This window comes from Hippichthys cyanospilos, chromosome 7 (assembly GCF_059441005.1).
Source record: "Hippichthys cyanospilos isolate Australia breed blue-spotted pipefish chromosome 7, RoL_Hcya_1.0, whole genome shotgun sequence".
Classification (NCBI taxonomy): domain Eukaryota; kingdom Metazoa; phylum Chordata; class Actinopteri; order Syngnathiformes; family Syngnathidae; genus Hippichthys; species Hippichthys cyanospilos.
The window spans coordinates 23,902,786-23,928,830 of NC_142375.1; the positions used below are offsets into that span (position 1 = coordinate 23,902,786).

At 41.2% G+C, this 26,045-nt stretch overlaps 1 protein-coding gene across 3 annotated transcripts in view; it reads left to right on the forward strand.

Annotated features, from left to right (window-relative positions):
- The window catches only part of lcor (ligand dependent nuclear receptor corepressor), a 52,767-nt gene that overhangs the window by 19,218 nt on the left and 7,504 nt on the right, over positions 1-26,045 (forward strand). For all 3 annotated transcript variants that reach the window (XM_088419102.1, XM_088419101.1, XM_088419103.1), the window contains 4 exons: positions 17,495-17,560; positions 19,750-19,829; positions 21,885-22,020; positions 24,830-25,207. In XM_088419102.1, coding sequence (XP_088275228.1) covers positions 17,495-17,560; positions 19,750-19,829; positions 21,885-22,020; positions 24,830-25,207 — 660 coding nt within the window. The remainder of the gene's footprint in view (positions 1-17,494; positions 17,561-19,749; positions 19,830-21,884; positions 22,021-24,829; positions 25,208-26,045) is intronic.

Consider the following 26,045-nt stretch of genomic DNA (forward strand, 5'->3'; position numbering starts at 1 on the left):
ACCATTGGTCGTTGATCCGGCCTCTAGCGCCGGCGATGTCGTTTTCGACCGACAGCAAGTAGAAAAGTGTGTTTTTATTAATTGGACATGAAATATTATTTTCTCAAATGACTTATAGACTAAATATGAACCTTTTACTGCTAAATATGGCAAAATAAAACGTCTATCCCTTTAAGCGAGTTATGCACAATCTACGAATGTTGAATTTATGTGAAAAGTTATTTTCACTCAGTATGATTTTTTTTCTGTATATTTTCCACAGGATTGTTTTAGGTCATCAAATTAGCGTTGGCTGCAAAGTTATTTACATATATGAAAATCTCTCATCAAGGGTTTTTATTGTGCATTTTGCTTGTGATTTTAGAAAGCTCTTTTTTTATGGCGCGCTGACATACTAATTACATATCTGGATAGTTCTCATCAAGGCGCATAATTACATGTACAATTCAAAGGTTTGCTGCCAATCCAGTTTCTCTTAATTTGTCAGTTGATTAAGCGGCAAAGAGCAGCGACCGTTTTAAGCAAAACAAAACAAAAAAAACACGTATCTTGAATCTAACTTCATCAAACGAATTGCATTCCGTAGACAAACTTAATTACGCTTCCGACAAGCTCTCCTGACTCCACGTGTGTCCCGCTTCACCCTTTTTTGGCGATGACATCAACACAACAGAATTAACTCCTTCAATGCCATCTTTGGAAAAATGAACGTCTATAGCCGTCATTGGCAGTCAATGCGTTAAATGTTCTTCCGCTTGCCGCAAGTAATGCATTATTCTTCTTCTATACATGTCAACGACATATGGTCAAATAATTAACTCATTCAATGCCGGCCTAGGAAAAATGGACGTCTAAGGAAGTCATTGGCAATGAATGAGTTGAATGTTCTTCCCCAAAATGCCATGATGAAATGAATAATATACAGCAAGTATTACGTTTTTATTTTGTATGCACCTCGTAACGCGGCGCGCCCTATAGATGAAAAGTGTTTTAAAATACAGCGTTCGTTGAAGAATACGCTGCGCCTTATAGTGCGGAAAATACCAATCCGTATATTCGTTATATTGGATACAAATGTTGTATTTTTGGTTTGAATGTTTCAGCATGGCCTTGACCTTCATGTTCATGTGTACTTTGGCAAACAAAGCTCAAACGTTTGGCTGCCGATTTGTAAGCGCGAGAGGGCGAAACATCCAAGTGCCGCTTGGGCTTTGTGTGGCGTTGAAACAGGAGTCACACCATGCCCGTCCAGTTCTTTTTTCAAGTGTGCGTTCCGTCATGACAGGATTTTTCTTTTTTGGTCAAGCGTGAACATCAGCATATTTTTCCACATCGTGTGTGTGTAATGTGTTCTCTGCGCTACTCGAACACGCCCTCTCGCAACAATGGCCGCCCTGTGCGCCATGCCACCGTCATGTTACGCGGCCGCGCCACAAGATTGACCTTATGAAATCAAATTTTAAAAACATTTTTTTGTTTGTTTGTTTTTGCACCCGAGTCCAAGCCCGAGTCACTGGATTTTGAGCATATGCCGAGACTGAGTCGCTTTTTACATATAATTAGCCAAATCGTCCAATGGCCCTAAACCTTTTAAATCAATAATATTAACGATATAAAAATGCAACAAAAACTATGACACACACACATATTAGAATAACAGCGCATAGTAATCATGGAATTCAAAATACATGATGTAATTAAAAATAAACCCTCTAAATTATTTATATTAATTGTAGCAATTGACAATATGAATGCAGTTCCTTTGTTTGCCTTGAAATGGTGCTGGTGTGTTGGTGATGAGTGCAGAAACAAATCTTTTTAGGTCGTTTTATTTCATCGTTTTTATTTGCCATTTCCAAAGCTCTTGGCATCATTTACACAACTACGGGAGCAAATATATTTCTTCTTAGATTATTTTGAGCATGTAAGTTTAGTTTGAGGTCATGCGACGTGCTTCCTGTGTGATGTCATTCAGCAAACAAACGCCAACGTCATGAACCCGAGAAAATATGAAGATGAGATTTGTTCTGTTTTGCTCTAGTTTTTACATTGTCGCCAAACCGCCTTCAGGACTTTTTTTGTATGTTTTTGAGCGCTGAGGTGTGTCTCAGCCTATCACGCACTCTTTGGACTTGACACCTTTGGACCCCTCGCACAGTTACATCTGTGCGTGTGCGTGTGTGTGCGTGTGTGTGTCTGCGACGGAGGGAACATTCCTCCGAATTACTGCTAATATGTAATATTCATGCAAGCGGCCTCCTCTGTTCCTCCCGTGTGTCAATATTATTAGACTGGGGAGACCCTCCCCCATTCCTGCAAGCCTCTGCGCTTCATCGCGCACACACACGCGCGCGCACGCACACGCAGCAGCAAATTAAGAGTAGAGCAGACCTTTGATTTTCAAAAAGGGAAATATTTATGACCAGTTGTTAAACCTCCCCCCTTTTGTATATATATGTGTGTGTGTGTGTGAGAGTGCGTGCGCACGTGCATGCATGTTTGTGTATGTAGGTCTGGGTCAGTGATATGTCAGATATTGTTGTGGGCATGCTCCCTGAAGGTCTGCGCTCTATGTGTGTGTTGTGCGTATGTATAGATCACGTGCCCCATTAAACTCAGTGGAGCACACGAGCGTCCAAAATGGCTTCCGCATTCGCCCTTGCCGCGTTTAAAAAAAAAGTCAAATTTATCCAAAAAATCCGAGCGCCTAAAAAGTTTTGGAATTTTTTTTTTTTTTCTTTGATATCCTCCCATGAATTCGTGTTCGCTGTAGTGGACATTTGTGTTTGTTCCATGATCTTCGGGCTCTTGAGTTACCCCGTTACGTCCAGCAGAAGATGACGTCCTGGCGTTTCATTTGGCTGTGATTTACTTTGCTGTCTTGCTGAGACAAAATGGACACAACAGTGGACACAAATGAATAGGCTGGATCTCAGGAAGATATTAAACTTTCTGCGAGTAAACCTATTCGGTAGTGGACATTCTTTCTCTGTCTTTTGACTCTGCTACCCTCCTAAGTCCTAGTGTCCACAGTAGAGGATATCCTGGCATTCCTATAGAGGTTTTGGCTAGGAAGCAAGTCATTTTGCCGTCTCGCTGAGAGTAAGGACGGACTGGACGCGGGCGGGGGGGAGGACGCAAATGCAACCTCCGTAGCCGGCTCTCAGGAGGATATTTGAGGAAAGAATAATTCAAGCGGTGCCTACCAGATCGGGCATATGGCATCTCGGTGACGCCGACCAATTGCAGACCAGCGTTTTAGCCACGCGAGGCGCACGAGACCCGATTTGAATTTCGGAATTGTAGTTGTCGTAAAGCGGGAAAAATCGGCATGTTGGATCCCGGTCCGTTTCCACGCCGCCATCTGTCCGGCGCCGAGCTCGCTGCCCGTGAGCGTACCTACGGTATTCATTTGTGCGCGTGGGTGGGGGCGGGGGTGGTAGCCGCAGCGCGGGGGGCGCGGCGGCGCTTTTGCAAATAGGTCAGAGTTGACTTGCCTAATGTCCGAACGAGACCAAGGCGTCCTCGGAGAAGACAAAGAAGAAGAACATTGTGAGCTTCTTTGTCCTCCGCCTGCAGCTCCGCTTCATGTGAACATCATATGATAACGCGCGCGCGCGCGCACGCACGCACGCGTGCGTACACATACGCCGCTCCAAAATATGTCTTTGATTTAACAGCTCGGGGCCCCCTGACCTCGTTAGCTCACCCTCATTTCAGACAATCCTCACAGCTGGCTGACAGCGCCCGCTGCAAAAACACCTTCAATTAAAATGGGGACCAAAACGCGCGCGCGCGCGTGCGCGCGTGCATACAGACCTCGAATTGAAACATAAAAAAAAAAACACCTGCACACAAGGCAAAACATGCAGAAAGCGCTTTTAAAAAATAATGCAAAAAAAAACGACCATAAATATTTCCACTACGCAAAACATCATAAAAGATATAGTCATCCCAAAAAAAAAGTCCCAAAAACAAATGAATAAAAATGCACAAATGAGAACTACATGAACTACTTTTGAACTTTTGTTTTTGTTTGTGATTTTTGGATTAAAGGCCGCCTTTTTTAATATGTTTTTGTTTTCTCATTTGTGATGGATTTTCTTTTGATTCTCTTGCGATATTTGATTTGCTTTTTCGTCTTTTGTTGCTTTTCCGTTTGCGGTGGCCTTTTGTTTTTGTTTGTGATTTTTGGTGAACGGTTGTTTTGTCATGTGTTTTTGTTTTTTTCTTTTTTGGATTATTATTCTTATATTGTTTTTTTGCTATTTTCGATTTGCTTTTCCATCTTGTTGTTGTTGCTTTAGTTTGTAATGACCTTTTGTTTTTGTGTGTGATTTCGTCCTTTGCAGTGTGTTTTTTGTTTGTGATTATTTTTCTTTTGTTTGTTTATTTTTGCCATTTTTGATTTGCTGTTTTGTTTTTTTTAGTTAGTGATGACCTTTTGTTTGTGATTCTTCTTCTTTTGCTCTTAATATGTTTGAGTTTTGATGAGCTGTTTTTGTCTTTTGAAATGTTTTTGCCTTTTCGTTTGCGATAACTTTTTGTTTTGTTTGTGATTATTTTCTTTTTGTTTCTTTTTTCGTTTTGTTTGTGATGATTTTTCTTTTGCTCTGAATATGTTTGAGTTTTGATGAGCTATTTTTGTCTTTACAATGAAAACAACAAATATTTTTTAAAAAAATGTGCGGGAACTTTTTCCAAAAACAACATTTGTGCACTTGTGTGTTTTTGTGTGTGCGCGCTAGTTTCATTTGGCTCTCTTTAAGTGTGAGCCATCGGTCAGCGCGCGCTCTCTTCTTCCTTTTGTGCGGCTTTGTTGTCGGCGTGTGCGCGCGCATCTATGTGTGTGTGTGTGTGTGTGGCCTTTGTGCCACCTATCTTAACATGTGTATTGTCAGTTTGAAAATGCCTGGTTTCCGTGACGACGGCAAGGTGTAGAAAAGCTAAAGAAAGAAAGCTAAAGAAGAGACGATGAAAACCAGCAAGGGAGGCCTCGGGGTGTCAAAGCTCGGAAAAGCACGTTCGACTGAGTTGTGGGAGAAAGTACAAAAAAAACAGGCAAGATGTGAACAGCGTCAAATCGAAAACGGGCCTTGCGAAAAAACGGCCAAAAATTAAGGGCAAACTTCCTGAGTGCTTCCGCGTGATATTGACACCAAAAATGGAGGATTACTAACTTTTCAATACCTCGGCAACATATTGACTCAGAAAAATGCTGCCTTCAAATTCCTTCTGTAATCACAAGGTACAATTTCATTTCATTCTACAGGTTTATTCATATATATTAATAATATAATATTAATATATATTAATGACCTTTTGAACCTTTATATGTTCAAAGGAGTCGGAAAAAGTTAAGAATTTTAGTCCTACCAAGCAAATAATAAATACAATGTAGAAATATAGAATAATATATAGAAAATACATGAAAAGCATGGCCAAAGCAACACAAAAAATGGCCAAATTTGGCCTTTATTGCCAAAATGGCAGATGTTTTATGTTTGTTTTTGTTGTTTATTTGGGGTTGTTTACCGAGGCTTTCATTTTTTTTTTTTTTTGTGGGTCAACTCATGATAAACATGTCTTCCAAATTTCATGGCGCTCATCGAAATTGGATTTTGGGGGGCCTCATTTTCAAGGAATTCGGCGCGACGCTAATTTGCGTGTAAAGGCGGCGCTCAGCATTAGCGCCCGGCCGGTTCCTTTTCTTCTCACGCGTGCTCTCCTTTGTCTCTTCCTGAGGTTTTAAATCCCAGGAGGAATTTACCCACGTGCCCCGGCGGCTCAGCAGACAGACAGCCAGCCTCGGGAGCTTTGGCCTCACATCCCAAAACGACGGCGCGGCTCGGGTCATGTGACTCTCTTAGGCTGTTAGATGTTTGACGGAGAACCCCAGTCAAGGGGGGAAAAAAAAAAAAAAGGTGTTCCTTCGCTGTTTAAACCCCATTAAACTAACAACAGTTTGTATATACAGTATACAAAAAAGTGTTGTTTTTTTTTTTTAAAAAGTGCATTTTGTTATGGTATAATTTGTGAAACACAGACAAGCATTATAAATACAATTTTGTAAAGTTTTATTTCTTTAAAAAATGTACAGTTACAAAATAGTACAGTTACAAAATAGTTTGTAAATAGAAAAAAATAGAAAAACAAAAAAAAAGTTTTTTCATGTTTTGGATAAAACAAAACAAAGTAAATTTTGTTATGATTGTGAAATATAAAATAATAATATAATAATGATTAATATGTTTGGAATGAATAAATATCATTTATTTGTTTATTTAAAAAATACATTATTTGTAATAAACAAAATAAAATAAAATAAACAAAAACAAAAAATATTTGTAAATTTAATTAAAAGCACATGTTATCAAATCTAAATATTGTGACCTTGAAAAGCTAAAAGGAAATTACATTTCTGCAAAAAAAAAAAAATCGTCAACATACAAATATCCTTCACATATTTGTGAAATGCATCTGCATATTTTTGTGGTCTTAGTTTAGCCGGCGGCCTCCTCACCGCCGCCTTTAATCGGGAGCTTTAAAAAGCTTTGAAAAATGAAAGCCCCCTACCCCCACTGTGTGGCCCACCGCTTTAGGTGGCCCGGGTCCTGCCTGCGCAAATTGGATTTTCTGCCGGCCACTAGCTCGGCTTCTTTGCGTTCTGGGACGTCACCGCGAATCGCATGCTCGCCATCGTTTGCTCAGCTTGCCTTTTTATATTTAATAATCATCCTTTATAATTGAAAAAAAAAAAATCTTTAATCGAAATATTCAGCATGATAAATTGAAGGCAAGGTTTAAAGAATGCTAAAATATTTCTTCATTTCTGCTCAATTTTAAAAGTTCTTCATTTTCCTCTCTGCAAAATACCAAAAATATATGACATATATATTTTCTTCATTTGAAAATCAAAAATTTCCCAAAAAAATAGTTTCAAAAATAGCCAAAAAAATCGTGAAATTAGACGAGCATTAAAAAGAAAATGACTAATATATGTCAACTAACTATTCAGCATGATAAATTTAACACAAGGTAAGAAGATTTTTTTAAATTTTTTATTCATTACTGCATTTTTAACTTTTATTTTTATTTCGTTACAAAACAGTCCCAAACTTTTATTTTTCTTTGTAAAATTTTCAAGTACCGTCAACTAAGTTAACAGATGTAATATGAACAAAGAAGATGCTGGAATATTGATTTTTTTTTGCGCTTAATTTTCTTCTCTGCAAAACGCCAAAACGACGTGACAAAGTCGTTCTTTGAGAACGCGTGAATATAAGAAGCGCGTCAACCTGCTGCTCACCTCGGTAAAAGTACTTGTCGGCGGAAGTGAAAAGGCAAGGTCGCCGCTTTAGCTTCCCGTATAGAAATGTTTTCGCGTTTTTCATTTGGCGTCTTTTCACCGGAATAATTTGTTCCGCCGCCTGAAAGGAATTTAAAGAAGGTCGTTGAAAGGAAAAGAATACAAAAAATGTTACCTTGCTCTCCGGGCGCCTCGCGAGCTCGTTCTCCTTTTGTTTGACGCTCTCAATGAGTCTCGCCGCCGCCTCCGCTGCGCGGTGCTTCCTTTTTTTTTTTTTTTTTGCGCAACCTTGACGGCCCCCGGCAAACCATGCCGACGCCTTTTGCCGCGCCGGTCCCGTAGTCGTCTTTGTCGTCCAACTTGAACAAAGTTCTTGTTAGCATTTAGCTAGCGTTTGTGTAGATCCGATTGGTGGCTGAATAGACATTGCCGAACAACAGTATTACGAAGCTAGCGTCGATGAGGTTAGCAAATAGCTGTATTTTATTGGGAGTTTGATGGTGACATTTAGCACTAGCTAGCATTTAGATCGATTTTCTCGCTGAATGGATGTTAGCGTTTAGTTTGACGTTAACCTTTAGCTTGAGCTAGCATTCAGTAGAATTTAGTTGCTGAGGCTAGCCTTTATACGGTTGGCATATAGCTGTATTTTATTAGCAATAGCTAGCAATTAGATCATTTTGGTTGCTGAATGGACGTTAGCGCTGAGTTTGACGTTCACAATTAGCATAAGCTAGCATTCAGTGGTTTTTGTTGCTGAACGACATTATTATGAGGCTAGCGTCTATGTGCTGTTAGCTTGTCTTATAGCATGGAATAAGCCACTATTAGCTTTATTTTTCTTAGTGACAGAAGTGTGACGTTAGCGTTCAGCACTGATTTGCCAATAGTAGCTTGACGTTAGCTCTTGTTGTTGCCTCGTTAGCATGCAATCAACAGTGAAAATTGGTTGTAAGGCGTTATTATAATTAATAATTTTTGGCTGGTAGTGTGAAATTAGCATTTGGTGTTTGTGGCCAACAGTAGCCTAATGTTAGCTCTGTGTGTCATCTTGTTAGCACGTAATCATCAGTGAAATTTGGCAGGAAGGTATCAATGTTATAAACTTTTTGGCTGAACGACAGTAGCGCGACATCCTTGTTTAGCGCTATTTTGTCAATATTTGCCTGACGTTAGCTCTTGATTTCATCTTGCTAGCATGTACTCAATTATGAAATTTGGCGGCAAAGCTGCCAAGTTAGCATTTAAAAAAAATCACATTGGATAAAATTTAGCCATCACTTAATCTTCTCCCTGAATTAATTGGCGCAGGATGAAAGAACGCGCTTGTTAAAGACGCCCACTTCAGCGCCCCCCCGCTGCAACACCCACCTCGCTGCTAATTGCTATCAATTAGCTTCTCGTTAGCACATTCACGCTCGCAATGGGCGCTTTCTTGGCGACTGACGTCACTTTGGGAGGTTTACTGGCGGTTAGCGCTGAGCGGCCTCCTTCCCATAGTCCTCGCTGCTTAATTATCTCATTAGCGCGATAATTTCACTCAAATGACCAACAGCTGTGTGTGCGCGCGTGTGTTTGTGTGCATGTGCAAATGCACCGTTTTTTTTTTTTTTTTTTGCTGTCTTTTATGAGGCACTATCTTTTTTTTAAACAGCATGACAATCCACTTTTATAACGGCCACATGCTAACGTCACATGACTGTTTTTCAACTAAACCGCCGTTTGATAACGAAAAAATAGCATTAAATACATTAGTGCTATTTTTTTTCCACAACAATATTTTGAGATTAGTATTTGTTTTTATTTTTGCTAACTAAATGTTTTCAGCAATATTTTGTCCCTGTGTGTGTTGCACTATTTTGTTGTTTAGCACATCAACGTCTAACGTGTTGTCAAACTGCAGCTTAGCTGGAAAACATTCATGGGATGTTAGCATGATTTTATTGTAGCTTGAATCAAGTTAGCATTTAGCAATACTCTACAGTATTTGGACATACAGCTGTAGCTTGAGACTCATATTCATCGGTAATGCTGTTTTTGCGCTAAACGAGCGTTTTTGGCAATATGTTGTCACTCTGTGACGTTAGCACTTTTTTTTTTTTTTTAGTACTTCAACGTCGAGAATGTGTTGTCAAAAAGCAGTTTAGCTGGACGACATTCATGTGATGTTAGCATGTAGCTCGATTTTATTCTAGCTCGACATTAGCCTTTGCGACAGCGGCATCAAGTTAGCATTTAGTAATACAGTACTCCGTTTACAGTTTTTGGACATACAGCTGTAGCTTGAGATTAGTTTTAATGCTGTTTTTTGCTGGATAAGCATTTTCAGCTATATTTCATCACGTGTTTGTGACGTTAGCACTATTTTGCACGTCAACATGTAATTTGTGCTGTTAAACGGCAGTATAGCTGGACAACATTCATGCGACGTTAGCATGTAGCTCGATTTTGTTTTAGCTCGACATTAGCCTTTGCAACAGCAGCATCAAGTTAGCATTTAGCAATTCTCTGTTTACGGTACGTGGACGTACAGTTGTAGTGTGACGTTTGCATGAAGCGTAATTTTGTGGCTTAACTGCAATGTGACAATAGCATTCACAGCAATGTCATGTGAGCATATAGCGTTGATTGGTTTGCTTCGAATCTAGCATTATTTTGTTGCTAAACCACAGAAGTGAGAGTTACCGTGGCACCTAGCATTGTTCTGTTGCTATATTACACACATTTAGCTTTATTTTGTTTCTGATGGTTCCTTTCATTCTTCCTTGTGCTTGCTGCTGTGTCGCCGCGCTAACGCTAAGTAACATGACGCCCAGTTAAAATTCTGCAATGTGTGTGTTTTTTGTTATTGTGTGGGGGGGCGTGGCCATGAATTACTGTGTTGATTTGCACAATCGATTGCAAACTCCAGCGATCCAGTGAGTGTTTGATTGGAATTCTGCGTGTGTGTGTGTGTGTGTGTGTGTGTGGATGTGCGTGCGTGTCAGCCCCCTTTTAGCTCATCCTGCTTTTTTTTTTTTTTCTTGAGAGAAAAAGATGAGATGAGATTAGGGATTTGGTTCACCGAGAAGCGTCAGATTGAATCGACACGCCGCGTTTAGGAGGTGTGCGTGAGCGTGTGCGCGTGCGTGTGTCGCCACGCCTTTGGTCCACTGTTTACGCTCGGCTTTTTTCCTTTTTCCTCATTACTCCTCATATATTTGTGTAAGGTGGACGCACACAGTCGCACGAAAACACGCAACTCAAAAACAGACACTCGAGCGCACACAGATGCATATAGAGGACATCAATTGACATAATGCATTTTTACTTAACCCTAATCCTAACTTCAACCAAAATCCAATTCAAAGCTTTGCTCTAAAAGCAAGTCTTGACCCTCAAAAAAAAGCTCGGAACGTGTGAGGACCAACCTAAATGTCCTCGCTTCTCCGAAATGTCCTCACGACGTCGGGAAAAAACTCAGTGGTCCTCGCAAGTATAGCTTTGCAAACACAGACACACAAACGTAACTAATTACACACACAGTCACACATGCACATTCAAACACACATAAACACCAAGATAAAAAAACACAAACACACACTCACAGACACACACCACACAGTCAAACACACATTTGCAATTGCACACACTCAAATGAAAAAAGCAGACAAATACACACCCAGACAGTCAGTCAAAATACACACTCACAGACACACAAACACTCATCAATTCAAAAAACACACACACACACACACACACAATCAAACACACATTCACAAATGCATGTACTCACAGACACACACTCAAACACACAAAGTAAAAAAAAAAACACACACACACACAGTCAAACATTCACAAATGCACGCACTCTGTTAATACAACTGTTTTTTTTGCACAACTGTTAAAATCCAATACTCTGTAACTATCAGTGTTTGCAGAAAAAAATTAAATAGTCGTTAAACAAAATTTTGATTTTGTAAAACCACAAACGGTTACACTATCATTATATATGTCATGCAATTTTCGTAGAGGCTGCCATGACTATTTTGTAAGTAGTTAGCATATAACGGCCCAATCAGAAGTCATTTTCACCCCGAATAACTTTCAATACGGTTTTGACGACTTTTTTTATTCGCCGGAAAAATGTCTTGCTCATTTTTCTTGGCTAATCATAGCTAAGATCTGAAGTGACTCGACGAGAGAGTGCAAAACGTTTCCGAAAATGACAAACGTTTGGCGTCCCGTCGGCACGCCCGCGTCATTGGCCGACGCCGCCTCGAAACCACTGGACTAATATAAACCGCCGCGTCCCGGAACGAACATCAAAAACTATAAGGGGGCTTGTGCGAATTATTCTGCTAGTTATTTCCACTTAAAAGTTGGAACAGCACGTCAGCTGACGCGTCGTGTGACGCCGCCGTGTCATCACGAATTTTGACGGCGTGTCCGTCTTTACCCCGGAACATGTTTTTCCATGTTGCGGTTTTAATCGGGCACAAAGCTCGCCCTGTCGACCGCCAAATCAAAACAGCTGAGGGTTATTGGGGCTAGCGCGCCTTTGCGGAATTTCTCGCCATTTCCGAACACATCGCTCATTCAAAGGACAAAACGATTTTGGGTGTATCGTCTATTATTTTTCTTGTTACGGCTTCCAAAATGCAAATCTTCGAAAGTCAGAACGGAACCAATTTTTGGGTTTGCATCTATTCTCATTCAAGCTAGCCGCTAGCTTGTATGAGTAGCTAGCGGTCGGCTTCCTAAGTCCGAGGCTTTCCCATGATGTCTCGCGTGTTTGGGTGGGGTGCATTTCACTTTGCTAAGACAAAACGGACATGACAGTGGACACAAGAAAAAGGATTTTTTGCAGAGTCAGTTCTGCTGTCAGACAAGCTAGTTTAGCGCCGAATGTTGCCGTGTAGCTGGAAATTCATTTTGAGAAGTTTTATTTTAAACCAGTTCATACCTGGTTCGTGTAATCTGTCCACAATGGCTGAGCTCAGGGGACATTAGCGTTGAAATACATAAATAAATAAACACACCTTTTCCAATCCTGAAATTGCAAATTGAAAAAAACAATCGTAAAACTAAACATATTTGTATTAGGGATGCCCTTTTTATAAAGACTAGAAAAGTACACAGATATTGTCAAAAGTATTGTCATCATTGATTATATTATTTTGAAATGATTTGATTGTATTTTTATACATACGGCGCCGGAAAGCGCGAGGCGGCCGACAACACGGAAGCTTGTTTTCGCCCCATCACGGCCAGAAAGCATTTGGGAAGCGATGCTAATGCTAACAGCTAAATGAGGCATGTAAATAATGAATGAAGCTGAATGGATGTCAAGTGCGGTTGCGACCCAAGTCCCGCCCCCCCGCCCGCTCCCCGGCCCTAATGAGCTATTGATTGGCCGAGAAGCGGGCTTTGGTCGTGCTGAATTATGAATGCTCACGCTGCGCTATATTTAGCTGCCGTGCGCTAGTCACAAGAAACGTCAACATTCCTTACTCTTCCTACGCGCGCGCTTCCCCGTTTACACACAAGTTTCCTCACTTGGAACTCCACTTTTTTTGGTACTTTTTTGTTTGAACTTATTGTTTTGAGGTTGTTCATTAGCTTATGCAAGTTTGTTAGCTTCTTTTTTGGATTTCATTCTTATTTGCTTGACAATAATAGATACTGATGAAAAAATAGAAGGCTGGACTAATTCCAGTATTCTATTTTTTCATTAGTATCTATTATTGTTTTTGTTGTTATTGTTACTCTTGTCATCACTCTATTATTTATTAATATTATTATTTGTATTTTTTTTCTATAATATCTATTACTTGTATTGATCGTACCGTATTTAGTTTGTTTGGTGGTTTGTTGGATTTCATTCTTAACTTACTTTAGTCCATTCAATTTTTTCTTCTTCTTTTTATTATGATTACCCTTTTTTTCATTATGGATACGTTCATTCATTTTTCATGTATTAATATGATTATTATTGATACCTTTCTGTGTTTTATTCTAGAATATGTATTCTTTTTATTTTTCATACTGTATTTAGTTTGTTAGGTTTCTCACTATTATTATTATTATCAATATTATTACATTTTATGAATTAGTCGTGACAATAGTTAGCTTGTTGTTTGATTTGTTTTTAATTTACCATTCAATTACAGTCATCTTTAAAAAAAAAGCGCTTACTTGTGAAACAAAGGCAGATTGTTTGGGTCAAAAAAAAAAGTACAGTCCCATCATCATCCTCTAAGAATTTCTCAAACAACTGAACATTGCTGTGTGTGTGTGTGTGTGCGTGTGTGTGTGTGTGTGTGTGTGCTGTTGGACTGTGAAGTCAGAGGAGTGTGTGTGTGTGTGTGTGTGTGTGTGTGCTGTTGGACTGTGAAGTGAGAGGAAGTGACACAGTGGAGCTTCTGCAGATCGGCGACAGATTTGTACATGTTTGCGAGCATGCACACACACATACGCACACACACATACGCACACACACATACGCACACACATGCTGGATTTGGAATTCAGCAAGCAGGTTGAAAACAGATCAAACAAACACACACTAATCACACACATGCAGAAAGGGACTCACAAAGGATGTAGACACTACACTCAGCCACACTTAGGGAAGAATGTACACACACATCCACACACGCATGCATGGAGAGTCTTACAAAGGATGTAGACAATATACACAAACATACACACTCACGCATGCATGGAAGAAACAAGAGAAATGTAGAAAACACACATAGGAAACATTCACGTAGACAAAACACAAATCCGCAAACACACGCGTATACGCAGCCGCACACGCCACGAAAAACTACAATTTATAGCGATAGCTTTTTGTACAATAGTGAACGTATTTTTGTGTTTGCGCGCCTCTTGGTTTTGGCTGCATGGCGGGGACCAAATTGCGGCTTTTACCGTCTTCGTGGGGACCTCTTGCACCTGCGGACGGCGTATTGGTGGACCCTGCACGTTTTTGAGGGTCAAGACTTTCTTTTGGAGTATCGCTTGGAACTGGCTTAGGGTTGAGATTAGGTTGAAGAGGCTAGGAAATGCATCCTTGATCATATGTCCCCACTACAATAGAAAAGCCCCCTTTGTGTGTGTCAATTGCTTGAAATAAATCAGGCATGCCCGATTCCGATACCTGGCGTCGGTATCAGTTCTCACTGATCCCCAATTCTCTGATTACTTACAATGTCCAAATATCCAAAATATGCATGTAATGTATATATGTATGTATATACATATATACAGAATGCCTCTACGTGTGTGCGTGTGTGTGTGTGTTTGACCTACATTGCTGAGCTTTTTCGACTGTGGCTGCCTGTTAACCGAACTGTAAATAATATAACATCGTCATAATAATAATATGGAATTACAGTATAATGGCCATATTTACAATGATCTATATTTTTAGCATTCTTGCAAATTTTGAAACAATACTTGATAGTAATATGATAAATATAACAGTTAAAATATAAAAACAAATATATAAAATATATAATACAAAAATGTATATACCAAAAATATACCTACAGCAAATATAGTGACTATAATATTTATTATAAAATATATAAATTATATAAATATATTATATACGTATAATATAAATACAAAATAATATAATATACTGTATAATAATAAAATTGTATATAATATAATCATATTAATAATATAGAATTATTATATAATACTGTATAATGTAACATAATACGTCTTATCATATCATAAGCAAATCCTAGGCCATATTACCCCCCCAAAAAATCTTGATTTTCTTCAATCATTCTGGGCGATTAAGATTTTAATCGATTTCCATGTACTTATAAAAAAAAAACAAGAGAGCACTGTGAATTGATTTGTACGTATTTTAGGGTTACTGTTACATTCCTCAAAATACCTGCACTAACCGAAATCTGCACAGATTGATCAAACTCTTGAATCTTGTATTTCTTTTTTTTTTTTTTTTTTTTAAAGAAAATACATGAAATTGATACTTGTTTTATCTGGTTTGAATTTGAGGAAAAATATTGGGAAAAATAGCAAGGGTTTCATTTTTCTTTATTTGTTTTTTTGATGAATCCTAATCATCACACTTCAATATTATTATGAGGAATGAATACGTGAATACATTTTTAAAACGTTCTCAGTCAGACATTTAAAATACCATAATACTTCATAAAGCTAAAAGTACTTGGCATTGGTATCGGCAATACTGGCCTGTTTTTACCTGGTATCGATTGATACATACGATCATCGATTGATTTTCGCGCTTTAATTTTAGCCTGAAGCTAACTAGCTAGCTATAGCACGGATCGTTCGCTCTGCCAATCAGAACATGTTTTGAAACTTTCAAAGTGCTTCGCTGACCCTTTATTTCTTTTTTTCTGAAAGTGATGTTTGTCATCTTTTCCGGATATTTGATTTGAATAAGAAACCAAACTGCATTCATGTGTTTTATGAACCTTTTTGCATTTCAACACACACGTCTTTGTTTGCCTCCGCTTTCATTTCTATAAGGGGGAGGTTGCGGCGGCGGGGGAGGGGAGGCGGGCGTCGGCGGGGGGTTTTGGTGGATTTTTTTTTGGGGGGGGGGGGGCGGGGCGGTGCGCGTGGGGGGCTTCCTTGTGTACGTTTTTATGTTGGACGGTATGCGGTCGCTAGGCAACAGCGACAGCAAGGTGTTTACAGTTAATAAAAAGTGAGTGACATTAGCGCGCTAGTCTTGGTGCTAAAGAGAAGAAAGACTGTGTGTGTATGTGTGTGTAACTTAGGTTCTACCGTCTTTGTGAGGACATTTTGTACTTGTGCGGACCATTTTTTTGGACCCCGAGAGTCCAGACTTCTTTTTGAAGGTCAACACTTGCTTTTGGAGAATAGCTTGGTATGAGATTTTGCTTCAGGTTTGGCCAGTACGTCTCAATTGTATTTTGCAAGGCACCCCCTAGGATAGGAAAGAGTCAATGTTTCATGCCCCGCCCACTCTCCACGCAGACTATAAATAACATAATTATCTATTAACAAAAGTATACTTAAAACTGTATCCTTTTTCACATTAAACCCTGGGGGAAATTTTGACCCAACTTGGGCTTTTTGAGCTTTTTGATGTGCGATATCAAAGGAAAAGCACACAAAAAAATACCGGGAGGCTAAAATATTGCCTATATTGTTAAACCTTGTTGACATTCAATATGGCGTCCTGACGTCTCTTCTCAATGATTGCAAACGGGAGCTCGAGAGGGACACCCCGCAGATGTCAAATTTAGCCCATGTCGGACTCATTTACTGCCATTCAAAATTGGAAACATTGTCAATTTTGGACATCTTGAAAACCACATCTTATCATGCATTTGCCCCGATTTCTGTCAATGGCAACTCGCGAAGGGGGCACAATAGAAATATTTGCGTTGACACCCCACAACCACCGGGTGGCGCTAGCGGCCAACTTATGACATTTGCAATATTCGATGATAGGCTTAGCCTGGACTCCCATAATGCTAAAGTCTCCAATAGTCATAATACTCTAATTATGACACAATAAATATTACTATTTCAATTTCATAAGTATATCAATATACAGCGTAGTTACCTTTGGTATTATTGCATTTTTACCATTTTTGTGCATAAAGGGGAAATAAGTCCGGACCGCGGGCCGGGCCCATGAGATGATTTGTGAACATGAAATGTTTGATGATTAATAGTAACTTTAATGTTTTGAGATGTTATGCTTGCACTATTTTGGACTGTAGTTTGCAGGGTTTTTTTTTTTTGTGTGTGTGTGCTTATTTGCATCATGTCCCCGCTACGATAGATGTGCGAGTTAATGTGTGTGTGTGTGTGTGTGTGTGTGTGTGAGAGCAAGCATAATAAGCTTCAGGCTTGCCTTTGTAGATATTTTAGCAGGCGTACGCGCGAGCAAAACCTTGGCCACCGTGTGTGTGCGCGTATCAAGTAATGGCCGCCAATGAGTGTTTGTGTCAGTCTTCATTGACACAGTGATGCGGTCTGATTTTTTTTTTTTCAATCATTATCGTCAGTTTGCATGAAGCGCACAAAGACTTCTGACACACACGCCTACGTATAGTGTGTATATTCACACACAACAAAGTGTTTCTTTATAGACTGTGTTTTTTAGCTGTGGTCACATGATGAATGTGTGGACGCTAACGGGACTTGTGTTCTTGGCAGGCTTTGAAAGCATCTTGGAAGGCTTGTTTGGGCCAGGAGTAGTCAAAGATAGCGCTCACTTCCAAGGTAACACACACACTTACGCGCACAGCGCTCATGCTAACATTTGTTCTGGGCTAAGCAACAGCAAAACCCGAATAATCAATTTTTGTCATGCACCGGACTATCAGTCGCTCTTAGAAATATATTTCAACATACTCGGATTGTTAGAATACTGCACCATCATAACAGTGGCATGCCTGATTGCGTTTACGAGCGGAGAGTGCCCCCTGGCGGCGAGTAAAATAGTATTTCAAAGTCAAAATCAATGCGCACTTTGTTTTCTGTGAGATTGCCCCCTGGTGGTTGGTAAGAAAAACTGCAGGTGCGGCACACTAAACTATTAGCCGCAGGGTTGAAAGCGTGAGAAAAAAATAGCGAAACTTGCGGTACTTAGTAACAAAATGCTAAAGCTAGTCAGCACATTGAAAGCTCATTGCTAAATGTTTTTTTATAAATGAAGAGACAAGCACACAAACAAAAAGACAAACAAGAAATTTCGCAACCCACTGTATGGGCAAAGGAAGCTCGTTTCTAACCGCTCAAACACGGCATCGACTGTTTTTTCAACTCGATAAATGGGTATGAGCCAAGAATGGCGTCACAAAATCTTGGATTTTTTTTTTTTTTTTGGTTGTTTTTATCAAAACAATGATTAAAATCTGATGTCGACTTCTTGATTTTTCCATGGATTTTTGAATATATATATATATATATATATATATATATATATATATATATATATATATATATATATATATATATATATATATATATATATATTTACATACATGGCTAAAAGAGCATATATCCAAAGTAATCAATTACTTACTACTGCCATTTTTTCAACCCTCCTTTGACAAAATACTCAGGGGGGAAAAATACTACCGGGGATTGAATGCCCGCACTCTTAAAAAAGCAAAACAAAACGTAAAAACACGTCTTTGGGAGCGAATGAGTTCATAAACACTGACGGCAAAAAATGGTTTGTAACCGCCAAATAAAATCCTTTCTGATTATTTAACGGAACGCTCAACAGCCACAGCCCTTATAAGGCGCTACGATGTTTACCTGTTTAAGTTTTCATTTAACTTTTGGAGACAAAGGACGACAAAGAAAGCTGGCTGCTAAGCATAAAAAACACACCTTATATCATTGTTATTTCTGACTGGATTCCGCAACGACGGAGGACAAAACACAGGTTTTGTTCCCCGTCAATGTGCTATTACTTTTCTTCGCGTAAAGACGAGAAATAAACAAGACATCGACCAAGTAGAACAATGCTCGTCTGCACAAAGAAAACTCCTAGCTAAATGGGCGTTATTTTCCAAAGGATTCCAAAGAACAAAACGCGCGTGTGATTACGGACGATTCTGTGCGTTAACCCGCTCAAAAAGACAGAAGGAAACACACACCAGGAATTTAGTTAGCTATTTAACAAAACAACAATGACGTACGAAGGACGCTCGCCGTTAAAACGCCGCCGCTATCCTCGTAACGAATTCCGATATGATTGAAGGACAATATATGCGGCCTGCTATTATTTTTTCTCGAGCAAATTATTAAATACGTTAGAAGGACAAATACACGCGAGATGTATACACGAGCACAGTGAAATAAGAAAAAAGTATATCATAATGTAGGCTAAAATGTAATATATGAATATAATAAGTATGTCATCGTGGTTAAAGCACAGAATAGTGTGATTGTTTATTTTTATTTTGAAGAATTCGGTTCCCAAAGCCAGCCTCACTTAGCAAGGTGGGATTTAGTAAACACGACGTATCATGAATAGAGCCTCAGAAAATAAATAAATAAATAAGCACAACGATCCCTAAGAGACGGGAAGTCCTTTTCCAGACGGCAATCATGTATACGCGGGTGAATTGGACATACTAAATTGTCCTCAGGCGTGATTGGCCGCGTCGTCTCTGCGCGCCCCGCGATTGGCTGCCGACCGGTTCGGGGCGTCCCCCGCCTGTTGCCCCAAGGCAGCCGGGATAGGCGCCAGCAAGCCTATACGGAAGTATATATCCGTCTTGAAACGAACGGTCACGTTATACACGGACGCCGCACCTAGATTACGTCCTCCGTATATACCTACTGTACATGTCAGCGACTCGGGTTCCGTTCGGGACGTGGTCTCGTTTCCGAACGTCGTCTCGTCCCCGACGCGTTTCCGGTGACCCTTCAAAATAAAGTGTCTCCGTTTCCAGATTGCGAGCCCGAGGAAGCGTCCGACTGGTCGTTTGACGACAGCTGTCTCTTCTGCTGCCTGCGAGTCGAGAAAAGCGAGGTACGGCCGAGCCGGCTTGCTGACGTTTCTTTCAAGCGTTTTGTTGCACAAACTTTTGAAGAAAATCCCGCCGGCTTAGCGGTTTTATCCTTTTAACGTCATTCCCCAAATATAAGAGACGGGCCCAAAGCGCGGCTGCGTTCTTTCAGCGGGTTCAAACGTGGAATAAAAACTCAACAGAAACACGCTGTATAAGCATATGAACAAGAAAATATGGACAGTTTGGAAAGATGAGATTTATTCTGTTTCGGTTTAGTTTTTACATCGCTGCCAACGAGTTTTATGCGCGGTTACATAGAAAAAAATTCCAGAATTTGAGCCCCAAATTTAGGGGGCGTCTAATTACGCTAATCTTAAAACAAAGTCTACGTTCCATAGTTGCAAATCTAGACGGCTTTAACCACACTTCAACTTCTAAAGGAGGATCTGCAATATTTGGAGCTAGCTTTGACCATTTCGAAGAATTTTCACTTTTTATGGTGAACGATCAACGTTAGCGCCAAAGTCATTTGCCAGGGCTGAAAAGCGCTGGAGGGGAGGAGCTTAAATCAAGTGTAAAGGAAATCAGAAAATCCCGTCCTCGTCAAGCGTCCCCCCGTTGTCTAACTTGACCCTGCTTCGACCTTTCAGGTTAGCCATCTGCCTCCTAAAAATACCCCCCCCCAAGCGCCCTCCCTTTTGTCCTGCCCATCTGTCCCGCTAAGAAGCGTTAGCTTGAACTCTTCCACGGCAGGGTTTTTTTTTTCTCCTCCTTTTTGTCGAACGAGGTTCAGACGGATCGTAAAATTGAGATGGAAATCGACGCGGGAAAAAATGGGGCAGCCCGGCGGCCGTGCTGGGAGGGAGACGGACAAATAAAAGGCGGCCATCGCATTCCATTTTTGCGTTTTGTTTCGCGCCGAGATGTACGGATTCATCGATTGGACGCCGAACGTCAAATTGAGAGCGAGGCCGGCCGTTGAATTATATCTGCTCTTTGTCTTGCGCCATTAACAAGCGCGCGCACACGCATCCAATGCGCAAATGCTGACTGCGCTTCTTATTATCCCATCCAAAGCCTTTATTGGCAAATTGAGCATTTTTTAGTAAGGGACTTTTCCCAGTCGCTGTCCACGCAACCCCCATGAACACATTCCTACTTGAAAATATCTGCTCAAGGATCCAAATCAGCTTTTTCTTTGAACTTTTTGACTCGGCGCGCCACGCGAGAACGGGATTCCAAAACCGAGAATCGCTCGGCCGCCGAGACCTCCCCGTCTTCTTTATACCCCGAAATAAACATCAATATTGCGCTCCCCTGAGAATAAATATGTCATGTAAATGAACCGGTATCAAATTAAAGAAAGATAAAACATGATGCTTTGTTATATATAAAATTCCCTATTAAATGTATTATTTTTTCATAAATTGTATCAATAAAATGATAAATATCTAACGAGTTATTATAAATATTATTTATTTAATGATTATTTCTTGATTTATGCTTATTTGTCATAAAAGAAGCGAGCGGACTGAACCAACGTCCGAGCCCATCGTTGTTCACGCGCAGGAATATTACTTAAACCAATTTGGAGTGCGTCAGTTAGAGCAGAGGTCCCCAAGCGCCGGTCCGCGGCCCGATAGCGATCCGTGGTTCAACTGGTACCGGGCCCCATGGTCATGTGACTGATTTAGCTTATCCTTTTCACAGCTCATTGGTTTGTGTTTGGCTGGATCTTTGGTTTTTGCGCCACTGTTGATACTACATACTGTATGTTGTCACGAGGAAGGACGGCGCAGCTTCAGTTGAAATAAAAAGGTTGGGATCCCCTGCTATCCACGGTAACATTACAGCTGCGTCATATTTGGAGAATTATGCTGATATTTTCTTCCCGATGTCATCGTTTTGAATCACCAGGAAAGTTGGAAAAAGTCAATTAAAGACAGAGAAATTGGCCCGTTTCTCACGGGGAAATTTGTCCACGTGAGCCCCAATCAGAAGCGTCGGATCATGCCAGATGGCCGACGCAAGCGTGATTAGCGCATGCCAATATCGCGCTCAACTATTTCCTGCAGGATCACAGTGCCGACGACACGGTCGCCGGCGGCCAGCTGCTGTCGGGGGGCGAGGACGCCAAACCGCAACAGACTCGCCTCAGCCGACTGGAGAGACAGGCGCAAGACTTCCTCAATGCTGTCTTTCACAGGAAAGGTATGCAAAATCGCCCCCGACCCCCCAAGTGCATCCAGGCACGTTTAGACAGAAAATTTGCTTTGTTCCTCTGGGAAATGAACCAATTTCACAAGTGTACACCCCCTTCAAATGACTACACGCGCATCCAATCTAATCATTTCTGCTCCTGTACGGAGGTGCGTTCATATTTCACTTTTAATACCTTTCACTTGCTCCAAATTTAGATTTTCTTTGTTTTGGGCTGACCTAATAATCTGAATATGATTAAAACACACAATTAATTGTTCAAACGTACGCTTAACTGCGCCTAATTGAGAAAAACTTTGCGATTAATTAGCTACACAGTTTTAATCGCTTGACAGCACTAGTTTTTGGACATAATATCTCTCAGCGGCAGTCACTTTTGAAGGCCAAAAGTAACATTTGAAACAGAACACTTGAAAATTGTATATCGGTAAGGTCACAGCTAATCATCCGATATGGAGGGAGCAGGAAGAGTGAGAAGAGTGAAGCTTTGGTCAAAACGATTTCACAGAAGCCCTCAGTCGTTTTTGGCAACATGTTTGTTTTATACAAAAGTGTTTTTTTTTTAACAAACGTTTGAATAGATCAGCAAAACCTTGTTGCTTTTGCAAGAGTAATACGATGCTTCTCAATTTTGCACAGTGGTTTCTTCATTAGCGGCAACGATTTGGCGACAATAAGCAATAGTTACAAAAGAACGGGCTTAAGGAACCGGGGGGAGAGAAACGGTAAAAGAAAGTCAAATAAAAAGAGGGCAAAGGATAAAACCCTGGGGGATGCCAGGATTTTTTTTTTTAACACACAGATTAAACGCTTAGCCCGCAGGTAGACGTAATTAATCGAAAGTAAACCAAAGTAAAAGTGTTGGAAAGTGGGCCACGTCGCCTGACCCACTTTGTCATGGAATTCAAATGACAAAAAGTTCTTGAAACCGCCACGCCCTGGCAGCGTGACAAGTCCATGCCGCCTGGAACGTTATTTTCACAATAACGACCGCTTTCAAAATCAAAAATATCGGACTCAAATGCTGATAATTCAGCATTCCGACCGACGCGTCGTCGATGACTCTGCGAGAAAGAGGATTTATGTATTTGGCAGGCCGCCTGCTGTGTTGTTTGCACGCCGGCCTCCAAATAAATAAACAGATTAAAATGAATTTGATTAAACAAACCACTCTGATTATTTATTTATTATCTTTTAATGCCAAGCAGCAGATTAGACGTTGGCTGGGTGTACAGTATGTGTGAAAGGTAGTGTGTTTCGCAATACCCGGGATCTGGGGGTGAACCCTTGCTGGGTTCCGTGAGAAACACAAAAGTTGATGAATTCTGGATTTGATGCACCGGTTTTTGTGCGAACTTCATTTTGGACACCAGACTGTGACCTATTTCTCGCCGGCTGTCTTGTTGTAGTGTGAAAGCGCGTGCCGATGCTGCATTACATTGCCTCGACTGGGTTCTGCGTTAAAGACGTTTGATGCACGGGAATTTCGGCAGCGCGATGGAAAAATATGCTGGAAATCAGAAATTGTGGTAAACAAAATATGTGAGTGTTTGTAAACAGAGAAATGGTGCTCGGTAATCTGGTGTCAAGGGCGGGATTAGAGGACCTCGCGGGTGATTTTTGGGATTATTTCAGAATCACACCAGGATTATTCCTGCGGGATGCGGCTCACATTCCCCGGCGTTGGTGATTAGTACTTTTTAGTTCTCCGCTGCAAGAAAAAAAAACAATTAAAATATAACCCATGTTTAACATTTCATGTGAAAATTCGATTATTCTTTGCATTTCTTCTTACTGTTTGTTGTTTATTTGTTTTTTTTTTCTGGTATACACCCCCACAATTCTCAAAAACCATGAAAAAAGTGATTCACTACTCGATGGCTTGGTAGATTTATCAAGAAACGATCCTTTTAGGTGGCAGTAATGGATTCTGTGGAAAGTTTTCCATTTGGCTAGCTCATAATAGAGCCAAATATCCAGCTAGCTGGCTTGTTAGCTGGTTATCTGTTTTTCTATCCGTCTGTCCGGCTATCTATTTAGCCAGCGTGCATTCAAGGTAGCTGGCTATCTACTGTATCTAGATTGCGATCCGTCTTGCTAGCTGGCTGTTTGTCCACCTATCTATCTTGCTATCCATCTAGCTAGCTCACCTTCTAGCTGTCTGGCAAGCTGTCGCTCTATCACGATAGCTAGAAAGCCAGTTTGCTAGATGGACGGCTAGCTGCCCAAATAGGTAGCTATCCATCTAACTAGCCGTCTAGTTAATTAGCTAGATTTCTATCTAGCTATCGATCCATGTAGCTGCATCTCTTTCTTGCTATCTACCAGCTAGGTACCTAGGAAGCGGGCTAGCTAGAAGGATGGCCAGTTGCCCAAGATAGCTAGCTATCCATCTAACTAGCCGTCTAGTTAATTAGCCGTTTAGCTAGCTGTCTATCTAGGTAGCTATCCATGTAGCTGCATCTCTTTCTTTCTATCTACCAGCTAGGTACCTAGGAAGCGGGCTAGCTAGAATGATGGCCAGTTGCCCACGATAGCTAGCTATCCATCTAACTAGCCGTCTAGTTAGCTATCTGGCTGTTTGTCTATCCATTTATATCCATCGATAGCTAGCTAAATAGCTAGAAAGAGAGCTGGATGGATAGCTAGATCGCGCTCGATAGCTGGCGAGCCTTCAAGCTAGCCTGCTCGCTAATTTGCTTTTCTACCTAGCTCCGTCCGGCTCCCGGTCGAGCGTCCATCCAAAATGTGTTTAAGCCTTTCCGTTGAGTTTTTCCTGTCCTTTTCCTTGCCCCCGCAGATCTGCCAAGTTTGTCGGACCCTCACATTCCTCTAGTGGCCCGTGAGATCATGCAGCGAATGATCCGGCAGTTTGCCGCCGAATATACCTCAAAAAGCACTCAGGACGCCTCCCCGCCGCTCAACGGGGCCATGAAGGACCAAAGCCTGCCGCCCTGCTCGCCGCCGCCCCCGGGGCCGGCCCCCGGCTCGCCGCCCTCGTCCGCCTCCTGCTCCTCGCCGTCGCCCTGCCTCAGCCCCCCCGACGGCGAGGGGGGCGCCGCCGCCTCCGCCGCGCAGAACCCCGTCCTCAGCAAGCTGCTCATGGCCGACCAGGACGGCCCGCTGGACCTCACCGTCAAGAAGAACCCGGCCGAGACCGAGAGCCCCGCCCAGCAAGGTGAGCGTTTGTTTTCCTTTTCGTCGCCGCGCCATCTGCCGAGCTGGCGGCTTGCCTGGCCGGCTAGAAGCGTCGAAGGATGTTTTGGGGCACATTGCAATGGGGAAAACTCTTTCTGCGTGGGTTATTATCGTTAAGGAACTTAGAAAAAGTCAAGGGGCCCGCCCCTACGGCCCAGCCGCCCGCCCCTGCGGTGTGACCGCCGCCCGCCCTCGTTAAGATTCCTGGTTTTAAGAGAGGCTTTTAGGAAGCGGATTAGCTTAGCGCTCGGTAAGCTTCCTCCAGTTCAAAAAAAAAAATAAAAAAATCAAATAATTTATTTGGCCTTTTCCCGTCTGTGCTCCCGCTGGCAGGGATGTTTGAATTAAACATCACGTCAAATCTTTCTTAATTCCTCATTAATGTTTGATTTGAATGCCAATCAAGCGATTACGTGTCATGCGAGCCGAGAATCGGCCGCTCGCTTTGATCCCGTGACTGTGGTTGAGTCAAAAACCAAATAATATCATTCGTTTTGTGTTTGTGAACTATGAGGCGGCAAAATCCACCCATTTTGTTTCCATCTCGGTGGGGGGAGGCCATGTTAAACAGATAGCCTGCTAGCTAGATCGCGAGATAGTACACAGACACATGGACACATAGCAAGGCGGCTATCTTTCTAGCTAGACAGATATCTATCCAGATATATATCTGGAGAACTAGAGTAATAGCTGTTGACCAGCTATCGAGACACTCATTTTAAATCCATGAAAAACGTCATCAAAAGTAAACAATTAGTTTTGTGCCATCATTTTGTATACATTTTGAATAAATAATCAGTTATTGTTATTTTGTCTGT